The sequence below is a fragment of the Arachis stenosperma genome, chromosome 5, assembly GCF_014773155.1.
Source record: "Arachis stenosperma cultivar V10309 chromosome 5, arast.V10309.gnm1.PFL2, whole genome shotgun sequence".
NCBI classification, from domain to species: Eukaryota; Viridiplantae; Streptophyta; class Magnoliopsida; order Fabales; family Fabaceae; genus Arachis; species Arachis stenosperma.
This window is the reverse complement of record NC_080381.1, coordinates 861,852-876,366: the sequence shown is the minus strand read 5'-3', so window position 1 is coordinate 876,366 and position 14,515 is coordinate 861,852. Positions and strand designations below refer to the sequence as shown.

The 14,515-nt window shown below is 28.3% G+C and overlaps 1 protein-coding gene across 1 annotated transcript; it reads left to right on the top strand.

Annotated features, from left to right (window-relative positions):
• Nucleotides 1–5,224: 5,224 nt before the first annotated feature.
• Nucleotides 5,225–6,183, top strand: LOC130979649 (uncharacterized protein At5g65660-like). Its single transcript, XM_057903137.1, has 2 exons — nt 5,225–5,654; nt 5,730–6,183. The coding sequence occupies exons 1-2, from the start codon at nt 5,409–5,411 to the stop codon at nt 5,886–5,888; spliced, it is 405 nt and encodes a 134-aa protein (XP_057759120.1). The 5' UTR covers nt 5,225–5,408; the 3' UTR covers nt 5,889–6,183.
• The last annotated feature ends 8,332 nt before the right edge of the window (nt 6,184–14,515 follow it).

The window sequence follows — 14,515 nt, the reverse complement described above, 5'->3', positions numbered from 1 at the left end:
AAATAAATAAATAAATATATATATATATATATATATATATATATATATATATATATGTATGTATGTATGGTATTATATTTACTTGTTTGTATGTTTTAGTTAGTAATTATTATTCATATATTGTATTATTTTATTTTTGTTATTTAGAAATAGTTTGATTAAAAATATTTTAGAAATAAATAAGTTTAAAAGTATGAAAGAAATATTTTTATTGAATTTTTTATATAAAGATATGATTAAAAAGAGAATGTTTAATTATGCGAATATATCCGATATCCGATCCGATTAGCACATTTGCAGATCGGATCGGATCCGACACTAAAAAGTGCGGATATTATATCCGATCCGCTCCGATGAAAATTGTGTGGATCAGATCGAATTTTTGGCCATATCCGATCTGATCCGATCCGCGTACAGCCTTATGTACAAATTTGTCACACACAAAAAAGTGTGTACAAATTAAGAAAGTCAATGGGAATGCAATAACCTAATAAACATTGAAGAACAACTTGCAGGTATAATCTAATGCACACGTTTTATGGCATAAAACGTACATTGGATATTTGATTTAATGGAATGTAGTGACAGTTTATTATCTAGTAAGTATCAATTCCATGGAATGGATTAGATAATAATGGGTATCTCAGTATCATCAGTATCAGTATCACACCACTGCTAATGGTCCCAATTAACTCATTAAGAGATATCATCATAGATGGATGCTCTTTACAAAGACTTTTACCAAACAGATAGATGCTCTTTTTCAAAGTTTCATAGCTATGACTTCAGAAAGTGCTACATCCAGCATAAAATGTCCCCTTTTGCTTCACCTCTATGGTCCCAGAATCCAACTATGAATGATAATATCAGTGAAATGGAATAATAATAGTGAAAATTCATTTTTTCTTGTATTGTAATGAGTCACAAAGGATAAGATAGATGACCCATATATAATAAAGTCCTGTTGGCATTAATTTCAGGGAGATGAGTACATTGAAGAATGGTCCTACTACTATATATATATAGTTATGAAAATTATTTTTACAGTAATCTTTTTTTTTTTTTGTGACTGAATATTTCAAAGAAAAGGAAAAAAAAAAAGAAAAATTAACAGAATCAAGTCTAATTTTTTAGAAAAACATGTAATTTTAGATATCCAAATAACGTTAGATATTATGGTGCTACTTGTATTTGGGAAGCAATATAATGCAAGCTAGCCTCCACTAGCTCCAGCTAATACTCAAGTTGCATTGTTGATAGGACTTAATTCCAGCACTACTCAATAGCTTAGGCGAAAATAAATATCTCAAAACATAGATATTACGCATTGCCTAGCTTGCTTCCATCATCTTCATCTTATGTACCATGCAGACTATAGGCTAAACACTACAAACTTTAATTTCCCCCTATTTAGCTTCATGTTGATAATATCATCGTCTTCCAAGATTGTTTTGGTTATATAATTTGTTAGAGTAAATATTTTTTCTGGTCTCTAACCATTTGCTTGATGGATTTTACACCTCTTAATAAATATAAAGATTCAAATTGGTCCTATCTACTTTGATATATGTACGTTCTAGTTTCTGCAACCGGTTCTAAACAGGTCACTTGCTGACGTGTTAGTCACTTGCTTGGCCATTTTTTTCATTATTATAGGGACAAATTACTGACACATCAACAAGTGACCTGTTTGAAACCAATTTCAAAAACTGAAACGTACATATATTTAAGAAAATAGAGACCAATTTGGGTTTTTATATTTATTAGGGGGTTAAAGACAGGAAAGGACATTTACTCTAAAAAATTATATAAATAACTATATGTTTAATATGTTTTAAATAAAAATAACTGTTTTTTAGTTTAAAATATGAATTATGTATAGAAGTTTTTTTGTCTTCTACATATATTATATATTTTCTTTGAGAATAGTAAAAAACAAATTATAAATCTTTTGGTTATAAAAATTTTGATACTATATTATAAAATTATCTGATCCATCTCAAAAATTTAAACTATTAAATAAAAATACATAAATAATTAGTATCTAACAATATTTTTTCCAAACTACAATGAATCGTCTCCCTTTTCGTTTAATAAATTCTCCTAAAATTTTTCTAAATTTTTATATAAATATTATTTTGTTTTATTTAGGAGAATGTTAGGAAATTTTTGTTATGATATATCAACCACAACAAATTATTAAAAATTAATCATGTTTAAGTCCAAAATGTAAAAATAGATTACAATAAAAACTAATAATTTTAAGTTGAAAATAGCTTATACACGAAAGTAATATCCAGAAAATTATGATTATAAGAAAAAAATTTATTTTGAGTTAAATTGATTTTACCAATTTGATATCGAGTATTAAATATTAAATAATAATAACATAAAAATTTATTTGATATCTATTTTTTGTAAATATACTACTTGAAAATAATTCTTTTATAGATTTTAAATATAATAGATTATATTAAATCACTTTTTCAAATAAAATATCTAAATAAAAATTAATTATAGCATTATTCATTATTTTAAAAAATGACTATACAAATAAGAATAATTCTTTAATTTTTCAGCGTCTAAAGTGCATTCTTTGTGAATTCGTTTTACACTAACTTTTTTCTTTAAAAAAATAAAAAAAATAAAAAATAAATGCAAGTTGGTGAAGCAGCCATTAGAGGAGTTAGGAGTATATGAACTGTACACGGCATATCCAGTGATGGGAAAGGGACAGTGTCCATACCTATCAACTTATCTATATTGTCAATAATAACTCATGTTCGTTGTTCCCTTCGATCGGTCGCTTAATTCTTTAGTTTCTTAGTTCTTACTATTATTGTTAATCACAATAACGTTATTGTCATTCTTTAATTACAAATGCATACATGCTACTATACATTATTTTAGAGATACTATTGCATCACATGTAGTTTGTAAGCTAAAAAATTTAGATATATCATGCGTGTGTGTTATGCATTGATACGGAGGATGGAGGTGCTATACATGAATATGAGACAGAAGAAATTGGATCATTCGAATTTTGTTAAAAAAATTTAGATTATCAAATCGGATGGTTTGAGTTGTGAGAGAGAGAAAATTTAAAATTTACGATTAACTAATTGGACCGTTCGATTAGTTTTTTTTTTTTAATACAAAGAGAATAGACCTTTCGAATTGATATAAAAAAATATTTTTTTGAATATGTGAGTTGATACAAAAGAAAATGGACTCTCTGTGTTCCTGTATCCAACTCCCTTTATCTAAATTGTGTTTCCCTAAAATCACATGTAGGTAAAATTTCTATGCTTTCCATAACGCTGCAACACACTAACCTCTCTTCCATATTAAAAATAAAAATCGTAGTTTGTAAGAATTGGACATTACCTACCTCACATATATTATTAATTTGTTTAGAATGGTGTACAAACCATAAACTCTCTGAAAATCGTTTGTTAACTGATGATGTTATCTGCCCTAACTCCTAAAAACTAGTGTTTCAGTGCTTATTATTTAGTATTAGTATTACTATTGTTAATTAAGCTTTTATTTTTCTAGTCATATAAGTTGAAAGATTATTTATAATACAATATTATTTTAATCTATAATATTTTGATTAAAGCTTAATTTTATACTCAAAACGTTTAAAATATTTTATTTTTATCCTAAATATTTTATTTTATTTTATTTTCTGATTCAAATAAAAAAATTTATTTTTTAATATATTTTTTCTAATTAAAAAATCGTTTGAACTACTATGATTACTATTATAAAATTATTTTATTTGAAAGTTTAAACTAATAAAAAAAGACACATAAATAATTATATTTTTAAGATTTTTTTTAAATAAAAGTATTTTTTGAATTTATTTAAATATTTATATATTTTTTTATTATTTTATCTTATATTATTTTTTCTCTTTTAAAAATAACAAAGACCGAATTTTAAATATTTCGATCATAAAAATTTTGATACAAAGTTATGAAATTATTTTTTAAAAAAATTTAAGTTAATAAAAAGATTCATATAAATAATTATATTTCTAACTTTGACTACTACAATTACGATTTTTTTTCTTTACCTAAAGAATTAAAATAAGACAAAATAAGTAGTCGTTGATCATGGGAGTTATCATACAGTCATTCAGAGAAATGCATACAGTGTCGTTGATCACTTGGCAAAAAAAAAGTGTACTAGAATCCTTTGAACAACGCACAAGAAGTCATCTTCCTGTTAGTTCATATTCCTTATTAGTTATTACCTGATGTTATCTTTGTTTCTTTTCTTCTCCTTTTTCTTTTTTTTTTTACTGCACTAATCGTTAGCAAAAATAATGACAATTATTAGTCACATTGCATAAAAATATTTTGTTATTAACAAAAATATTTTTAAATTTTATTATTAATAAAAATATTTTTAAATAATTTAAAAACATGACAAATATATATATATATATATATATATATATATATATATGTGTGTGTGTGTGTGAACTAAGATGTTCTATATTAGTAAAAAAGAACGATATGACAAAAAAAAAATTTATGTAATAAATGAGACTTTGACAAATAAATCACGCCACATTTTTTTAGTAACATATCTCTTATCACAATGAAATATTTTTGTATATTATTTTATTATTTAAAAACTTATTTAAAAATATATTTATGCACACTAAAATAAGGAGTAACTTACGAAGAATTGGAGAACAAGATAATGAAGTGTACCATTGTAGTGATTAATTAAGGCGTAACTATCGGAGAGAATTGTGATGGAATTAAATACATTATCAATGGAGCATGCAAATTAATTGTTTAATTTGTTGAGTCCAGCTCAGCACAGCAGCCGTTGATGACGATAATGTACTAATTTGTGTACTAGGCGCAAAATAAGGTGCGCGCATGTGAGGTGAGTTCACAGCAGCCTTTGATAGCTGCCAAGAGATGCATTGGCCATAGCCATGCTCTCATAAGAGCCAGGTATTAGTGTGGGACCCATGCACCCTCATCCTCATGACTCATACCTCATAACCTAACCCCCCCTTCTTTCCTTCCGTACCCGTACCATGCCCCATCACGTAAGCCTCACTTTTATTTGTTGTACCTTACACACTCACACTTAACCTACCTAATTATTAATTAATTAATAATCTCTCTAATCACGTTATTTATTTTATTTAAGTTATTATTTAACATGTTAGATATTAGATAAAGAGTCACACAAAGAATAGTAGGTTTAAAATTTGAATTTACGATACATGAATAACTACTCTAAAAATATCTCAAGTTCAATTTCCCACACGCTATATATATATAACGCATCCAACTACAACACCCTGCATTCACTTTGTCACTTCCATACATGAGTGTAATTGGAGCCACTACGAGTTCAAATACAAACGAGAGTATATGGAGAGTAACAATTACTCGGCGCCGCCACACGTACACGGCGGAGATGCATCTCGACCGTCGCTGGGATTCCCGTTGGGGACAGCACTGCTCTTAATAATCATATTCAGCCTAAGCGGAATCTTCTCATGTTGCTACCATTGGGACAAACTCCGCTCCTTCCGTCAATCTCAATCTACACCCTCCTCCTCTTCCTCCCCCTCTCATCCTTCCCTATCCCCCATTAAACCCAACCTCATCTGCACGGTACATACATATTCCAAAACTCCATCTCTGTCACCTCTCTGTTAACTATTAACTGATTTATTTCAATTTATGCAGAGCAAAGGGGACAGCTTGCCGGTCTTGATGCCGGGGGATCTGCTTCCCAAATTCATAGCCATGCCATGTCCCTGCCAGCCTTCCCATCCGGAAAACATCCTTGTCACCGTCCAACACCCGCCGCCCAAACCACCGCGCCTTCCGGTGCCTTTCTATTAATTCAATTAACTACAATTCTTCCTCTTAATTTAAGCTTTCTTTTACTTTTGTTTTCAGTTTTTATCTTTTGGGATTTTGCGAATAATGTACATGTGAACTAATTAATTCAGATGTATTTTATTCGCAAATTCCTATAAACTAACAGAAATGAAAATAGAAGGGTAAATTCGGTACTTAATTTTCTTTCTCTATAGATGTATGTATATACATGTGGTATGTAGTTGTAACAATTTCTGTGATGAAGAACTAAGAAAAAGGTAAAGAAGAGGAGGTAGAAGGTCAATTCGTAGATTAATTATGACCTTTTTTTTTTCATTTGATTCGATATTTATGTTATAATTATCATTTTCTTCGTTGATGCAAATTACAAATTGATGTCCTCTAACTAATAAGATCACTATCAATTTTGCTTTCACCAACAAACCCCACCTTGATTAATGGAAGCAAGTTTATGAAACTAAAATTGTCTTCATTGGAAAGTTTCTTTATGTCACACTATACTATATAGGAAATATTTTAAGTGTACTGGAGAGCACCAATGTATCAGTTGTTTTAACCGTTGATTTTAATTAATATATATTATATATATTTTTTATAATTTAGATCAACGGTTAAAATGACTGGTGCCCCAGTACTCCGAGTACAGTTGAAATATTTCCTATAGTATATATAGAGCACTTGAATCAAAGAGATGCGCATTCACTTTTTATCTCTTGAAAAAACAGTGGGCATGCAATGTGCAATCTTGGGGTAATGTTCTTTATTTCTCTTTTTCTTTTTTACTTTTTGGCCACCACGTACCAAGCTCTATGACAAGTATTTGTGCTAGCAGAATATGCCATTTTGTACCTAAATAATTAAACAATAGAAAAAAACTTAAAGGTTCTCTGGCTAGAATAAATGAATAATAAAGAAATATCCTATAAAATATACTAGCTAGTTGATAACTTGATGTGAAAATTACACATAGGTTCTATTATATAAATGTGACTAACGATTAGAAATTAGAATACAAGATAAATTCCATATCTTAGTAAAATTATTCTTTATCTGATAATTGAAAGTATGCATGTACGAATAATTGAAAGTATCATGCATGTAAGTGCAACATTGCGTCCTTCTTCATGCACTAATTAAATTAAATTAGGTGTCTAAACAATTATTTAAATAGTTATACAAAGAATTAACTATAATAACTTACGGAATAAATGATAACGCAATTAAACTATAGTATAAGAAACTTATATAATCAATCTACGTATTTAAATAGATGACAAACAATGCCTGAAATGAATAGGTAATTAGGTATAGTTTGTAATAAAGATTATTGTATTGTACATAATTCATTACGTACGTTATGACACAACAAATGTCAAGCACAGCTCTTCACAAATTGTGTAAGGCTAACGATTGCCTTAGAGAGGCTAAAAACAAAAATGGAACAAACTTAACGATCTCGGCTTAGTTTCAGGAATAGAAATGTGAACTTGTGTATATGATCACGTATCTAGTATTCCATTGGCTATGCTATGCTATGTTGTGTTGGTCCCAAGGAAAATTAAAGGCGCCACCACATGAAATGTATATAATAATACAGTAATACTAGAAAGATAAAAAAAAAAATAACTAAAAAAATATTTGAGAATAAAAAAATGTGGATTTTGATCTTCTAAATTTTGAATTTTACTTTAGAGAATAAAATGTGATATACTCTTAAATAGTTTCTCTTTTATATTTATTCTTGATCCCACTTATGAAATAAATAATTAGAGATCACACTTTAATCTCTAAAGTGAAATTCAAACTTTAGAGGATCCAAATCTAAAAAATATTACTCAAAACAATTATGTCTTATTTAGTATTTATTAATAATACTAAATAATACTAAAATCTGTAGAGAATCAACTTTTTTTTGTTTTAAATTTGAAATTTGAAATTATAAAATTTAATTTTAAAATTAATTAATATTAACTAAATAAAAATTAATTTTCTATGAATACGAGTTTTTATGACATAGTGGGGGAATGTTGTCCACCCTGGTATCTCACAAACTTTGAATGAATTAAGATACGAAAGAGAAAAGTTGTTGGAAGACATGATGAACCCCAAAGAAATATTTTCAAACAGGGGACCCCTTTGCCCCAAACCAAACAAAAAGGCATCTCATGACCTAATTTCACTGTTCCTTTACAACGTGAATCTTCTCTCATTTACTCTTTTTTTTTTTTTTTCACATATATGTTACAACTTGCAAGAACAATTTCTTTTTGTTTTTCATTATAAAAATGTTCATGCAAAATACTTCCTTATTCATTATTCATATAAAGAAGTATTATGTTATTTTTTTCAAAAAAAATAAATATAAATGTTTATTTATTTAAGCATTAAGAAAATAATTAAAAAACCGAACTAAAATTCTCAATCATCACTCACCTCTAAATTTACCCCAATGTATAGTCATCACATTAGGATATATCACAATGACCTTATATAATTTTAAGTTTCAAACAAAAAAAATGCCTCATGCAATTTGATGACCATAATTCACAAGGTGATATCCATGGTTTTGAGAATCAGACCAAGAGTTTTTAGAAATTAATTAGTTTAATTTAGAAAAAGAAATCGATTCAATCAGTTTGTTTTTAGTGAAAAATAAGTTAAAAAAATAATAACCTTTTTTAAAAGAATTTCTTAAAAAATATATATTATATAAAATATATTATTTTATTAAATTTGAATTCAACTCTAATTTTTTTAACTCTTAACTTCATTTGTTAATAACATGCGTCATTTTCAGAACCTTGAATGCTATAATCATAAGTATAATTAAGTATGGATTGACCTCAATTCACGGTGAAAATATAAGATGGTTTTATCTAATTTTTGGCTTCTTATGGTCACAATAATCTCATCAATAATTCATGGGCATGGCCAACGATAATAATGATGGACATCCCTTGATGGCTATTGAGTATAAAAGCAATTAAGTAGTATATTGAAAAGCCTTCGGATAATGAAAGAAACTTAGGTAAGAAATATGAAATGAAGTAACATTGAGTTAGTAAGGTAGGTGGCGCATAAAGATAGAGAGAGCCCCTGGTTCTGTTCCTGTGCATAGTACCAGTTATGTGTACCATTCCTCCACCGTGATAATAACATTATTATGTTTCACGTTCTCATCATCAACTGCCTCGGCTCTTATTGTTTCCCACTCCACATTCCACAACCTTCCCCCTCTACCACATATTCATATCATATACCTGATTTCTCACGTACATTTTTTTTTTATAAATAATCATTATTAACATATGAATAAATATTATATTGAGTAATTTAATCAAATTCGTTAATATCTCTAACAATTCTTAGAACTTGTTTAAGTGTCACTACGTTACATCCGGCAAATAACAGCAGTTAAATTTGCGGTAGTTTTAACTACTACTAAAACGTGAATAGAACTGCCTGTAGATAATGGCGGTTGTTAACCACTGCAAAATGTCATCTAGTGAAAATTTATATTAAAATATAGCGGCGGATTTGTAACCACTGTTAAATGTAGAGTTATAGTTTTTGTTTTTTAAATCCGAATTTATAATAATATATGCCAAATTTTTAATTCTTTATATGTTCTTCCACTAAGTTGCTTTAATTTAATAAGACAACCAACAACCAATCAAACAAAATCACACAAAACAGAACAAAAATATATATACAAAAGTCAATCAGTATAAATAGTCATTTGAATTCAGTGCATTGATATCTGTAAACTACAAATAAATATCTCAAAAGTCATTAGAACAGTGAAAAAAGTATTCAGATTTCAAGAAGTATCATTTAGATCATTAGTGCCAACACATCATCTTGCATGAGATGAGGTCGATACACTTCCCAAAGAATCCAGATCTGTAGCTATTTCAGGTGACAAATTACCTCCTTGTTGCTAGATTATATATTTTAACAAATTTTTCATTGTCTATCTTTTTGCCTTCTCCTCTGCTGCCTCTATATCCATTCTCTGTTTCTTTGTCTTTTTCTCTGCTGTCGCTGTCTTGAGTTCTGCTGCCTCCGCTTTCAGTTTTACAATTTCTATCTGATACTCCTCAATCTGCACACCGGAGTTAGACTACTGTGAAATATTACGAAAACACTAAGTGGGACATGGACCGAAACCTAGTCCACGAACTCGTCCTAGGTGCTCCTTCCAAAACACTTGTGCAAGGAAATCATTCTAGGAAAACTCCTTGCTGGAGGCATCTTGACCCTCAATATGTTCAATTGCTTTCTGTAGACATGTAAGATTTGGATTTACACTAATTTAAATTCAATGGTATTAATTCAAACAGAAATTGAAAAATAAAAGAACATGATTTACCCCAACAACACACGCATCTTCATTCATATATGAACCATCTTTTTTTTATGACTCATGGTCCATGTCCCTCCTCTACTGGTAGGCCTTTCCTGTCGTTGCTCCTATAACATTCATCAAGATACAATCATATAACAAACAACACTATATTACCAAAAACAAGTCAAAATTCTGAAATTGAATTTAAATTGATTACTTCTTCGTGTCTCTTTTTTGCCATTATTTTAGAACCTCCAGTATGTGTGTACAGTTGTTTTGAACGTTATGGCATTTTTTCTACACTTCTCCTACGAACAAAAAGACAAACATAAATGTTAACGGGATAAATTAATACAATGTACGAGGAGAAATTTGGGTATGTTTTTGTGACATTTGTAACTGGTAGGACCTCTGAAGACATACTTGCTGAATTAAAGGTTAGAAATAAATTTCTAGCAAAGAAATTGAATCACAAAGACACAATATGCTTTACAAAAAAGACCATGAACTATGCATTTTATTATGATGCAGATGCGCTTTAGTAACACGCATATTGTAGTGTTGGAAGTTGTTTCAAAAGAGGAATTAAAGTATATAGAACATTCTATTACAGAGCTTCTTTCCAAGAAATCTGTCCAAACTACCGACGAAGGAGATGGTAATTGTTAGTTTTGTTTTGTGTAGGTTTAAAATCCTCTTACCATAATTCCAAAATTTTTGTTCTTAATTACTAGGTAATGACTTGGGAGTTATCATTTTCTTTTAAGTAGACTTAGGTTGTTGTTTGCATGTTCATATTTTCAGTGTCAGCTGAATATTTAGGCGAAATAGTTGATGACACTCTAGATGAGACAGACACTGATTCAGAAGACGATTTAAATGTTATCTTCTCCAGTGGATATGATATCTCTAGGAATGTTGAGTTCAATAAAGTTTCGGAAGAAGACAATGAAACTTTATACACCCAACATAGAGAAGATGACGTACATGCTGTAAAAAAGAGCTTCAATCTGAACAAAAAGCCATGGTTTGTAGATGACTTATCAGATCTTTTATCACGTGACTGCAGTAGATTTGTGACAGAGTATTTCTGGCCAGGTCAATACAATATTGATGAAAAATTTTGACTCAATACTTGTTTGTCTACTTTAGTAATTCTGATTTTTATGTTCTATTGAACTTTGTTTTCATTTTATGCATTCAAATGTTCACTTGATTTTTTCTTTACCATTTATGCTTGAATACAAGTTCAAAATACGCTGATAGTACAAGAGAAAATATAATTCATAAATTTGTGCACATTATTAATTTATAATTTTTTTTAATTCATGAATTATTTTTTGCGTAACACAAAATAGAAAATGTATCTAATGCATTAAGTTACAGTGTTTGAAACATGTATTTAAAAAAATAGCAAGAACTTGAGTAGATTTAACAAGACAATGTTTAAACGAAAAAAATTCAAGTTAAAAATATATTGCAGCGATTACGAGAAAACCACTACAAAAAAAATGTCTTAATATATTCGCAAGTCGATATTTTGCGGCGGTTAAAACAAAATCGCTGCAAAATGAGACGCTTTTAGTGTGTTATTAAATTGTTAAAAAAAGAGTTTTCTTTTTCATATTTTAGTGTGTTACAAATTTATAATAATAAAAGTAAAAGTAATAAAAAAGTAAAATAATATTTTTTGTAAAAATTTAAAATATTTTATATTATATAATAATGATAATATATTTATTGTCAAAGTAATAAGTTTTGTTTATTTTAAGATTTTATCATCAATCATAAAAAATATAAAAAAATTTAAATCAAATATTTTGTAGTTAAAATATTAAAATAAATTAAATTTATTATATTAATAATAAATATATATTTTATATTATTATTACTAATATATATAATTATAGTCTTAATAATTATTAAAAAGTATTTTAGTCAAATGAACTAAAATGTATGTTATTTAATTATTATAAAAAAATGTATATATTTTGAAATACTTCTCTTTATTTTTAAAATATACACTTTCTTTTCCTACAACAATTAAATACCATACACTTTGTTTTCCTCTCTAGTTAGGTATAATAATAATAATAATAATAATAATAATAATAATAATAATAATTTCCCTTTTCATTATTTTGTTTTCCAAAGAGAAATTATTGTATTCCACTATATTTGCCATTTGTCTTTCATCATCAGCACATAGGAAGGAAGGAAGGAAGATAGAAATGCCGAACGAATCACTTTTTGAATATTGAAACTATTTAAGTGCTTCCGACGGGAAAGTGTGGCAAGTGGATATATACCTTACTTTTAAATCTTTAATTCGATTTTTTTAAGTACTTACTGCTAAAAATTCTCAATTAAAAAGCATATCTAGGATTGGTTTTAAGGAAAAAGTGGGAGGCAAAAAAAAGACTGAAATTAGGTTAAGATGTATGTCATGCATCGCTGACTCAGAAACTTACTACATATATTATAGTGTTTTTGGGTGGTCATCGAACTACCTTTAACAATGTGCATCAATGGCTTTATTTATCATATTAACTTTATATTATCCCTTCCATATCTTTCTATTAGTGATTTCTTTTTATTAATCCTTTATTTTTTCCCCTTTAAGATTCGAATTGAATCTTATTATTATTAGGAACTTATCCATCCGAATCAATCTTTAGTAGCTATCCGTTTTAATATGCGTTCTATATATTTTTTTTGAATAATTTTCTACATACAAGCATTTTTTTATACAAGTCTTTACAAGTCATCTATATTAACACGCTTCAAATCGTTACTGCACGTTTTCACTGCACCTTCTTTTTCTTCTTGCTGCACGTTCTTCTTCCTCTTCCTTTTCTTCTACTTATTTTCTTTCGTTTCTTGCCTTCTCTTTCTCCTTCTTCATTTATGTACTTTTTTCTCTGTTTTCTTTCTTTGTTATTCTCGATTTCCATTGTTTTTTGACATCAAACTCTGAAATCGTTTTTTAAGAAGAAGAAGAAGCAGCAGAAGATGATGAGGAGAAAGAGAAAGAATTCTGAATTATGCATAAGGTGTACTTCAACGAATTTTGAGTGTATTTCTTAAATCCTTTGGATGTAGTTTTGTAATCTTTTGGGTGTATTTCTGTAATCCTTTGGGTGTATTCCTGTAACCGTTTGGGTGTATTTCTGTAATCGTTTGAGTGTATTTCTGAAGTTTCATTATCTTTAAATTTGGCAAGAAACTCGTTTTTATGGAGGAAGAAGAAGAAGAGTCGATCATAATAATGCATGGTGAGTCGCGCTTTGGAAACATGAAGTAGTTGAATAACGTGTATTTATTTACTCTTAAATGTAGAAGTGTAATGCGTGTGTTTTGTTGGACTTGTGTCAATTTGTAAGACTTGTAAACTCAAACTCAAACTCCACATACATAAGAAAAATATCTAATAATGAGATTTTACACTGCTACATCAATTCAATATTGGTTTTCTATTCTTCATTCAATTTAATTTATTCCTCCTCGATCTTCATGATGATAATCGAATACATAAGTATATAGCTAAGAATTTAGTATTAATTAAGTTGGTTAATTCATATGGTACACGTTTGTTGCATGGCCGCTATATTTTTCAGCTATATAATCAAGTAATTAATGAGATTAATACTCTTCTTTAATTATTTGGTTAATTAATATACCATCATCAGCTGCTTTTGGTTATCTAATCTAATATATAAAGAAATTGGAAGATGAGGAATTGGTGTAACTACTATGATACATTCAATACAAGTTGATAAAACATACAAGACTTTCTCTCCAATATATAGGGTTTAAAAACTTACATAATCGTCATATGCTAACTTTGTAACTAAAATTAAACTATATGCATGAGTGGAAAATGATTCTAGAACTAGAAGGTAGTTTGGGCAACTAGTGATCTTAAAAAGATAAAAAGCATCACACACAGAAAACTTAGTTACTTTTTTCCCCCCGGAAATCTTTATTTATTTTAAACATTGAAAACGTGTTTGGAGTTAAATTAAATTAACATAGAGCATTCAGTGTCTTGAACCAATTGTTTGGAAATTAAATTATAGGTATACTTAATTAGTTGGCAATCGTTTTTGCAAATGGAATAAGGGGGAGAGAACAAGAAGGAAAAAAAATCCTCTAAAAACGAGGAGATTAATAAAGTAAGAAAATAAAAAGTTAATCAATATTGAATAGTTTGTAACTCAATCGTATCATTGCACAAAAATATGTATTTGTTGTTTCATAATTTTTTTATTATCTTACT

Bases quoted from the DNA above. Each gene is read 5' to 3' on its own strand.
- LOC130979649 (XM_057903137.1), top strand. From the start codon at position 5,409: ATGGAGAGTAACAATTACTCGGCGCCGCCACACGTACACGGCGGAGAT. The intron at 5,655-5,729 runs GTACATACATAT...CAATTTATGCAG, and splicing joins AACCCAACCTCATCTGCACG to AGCAAAGGGGACAGCTTGCC.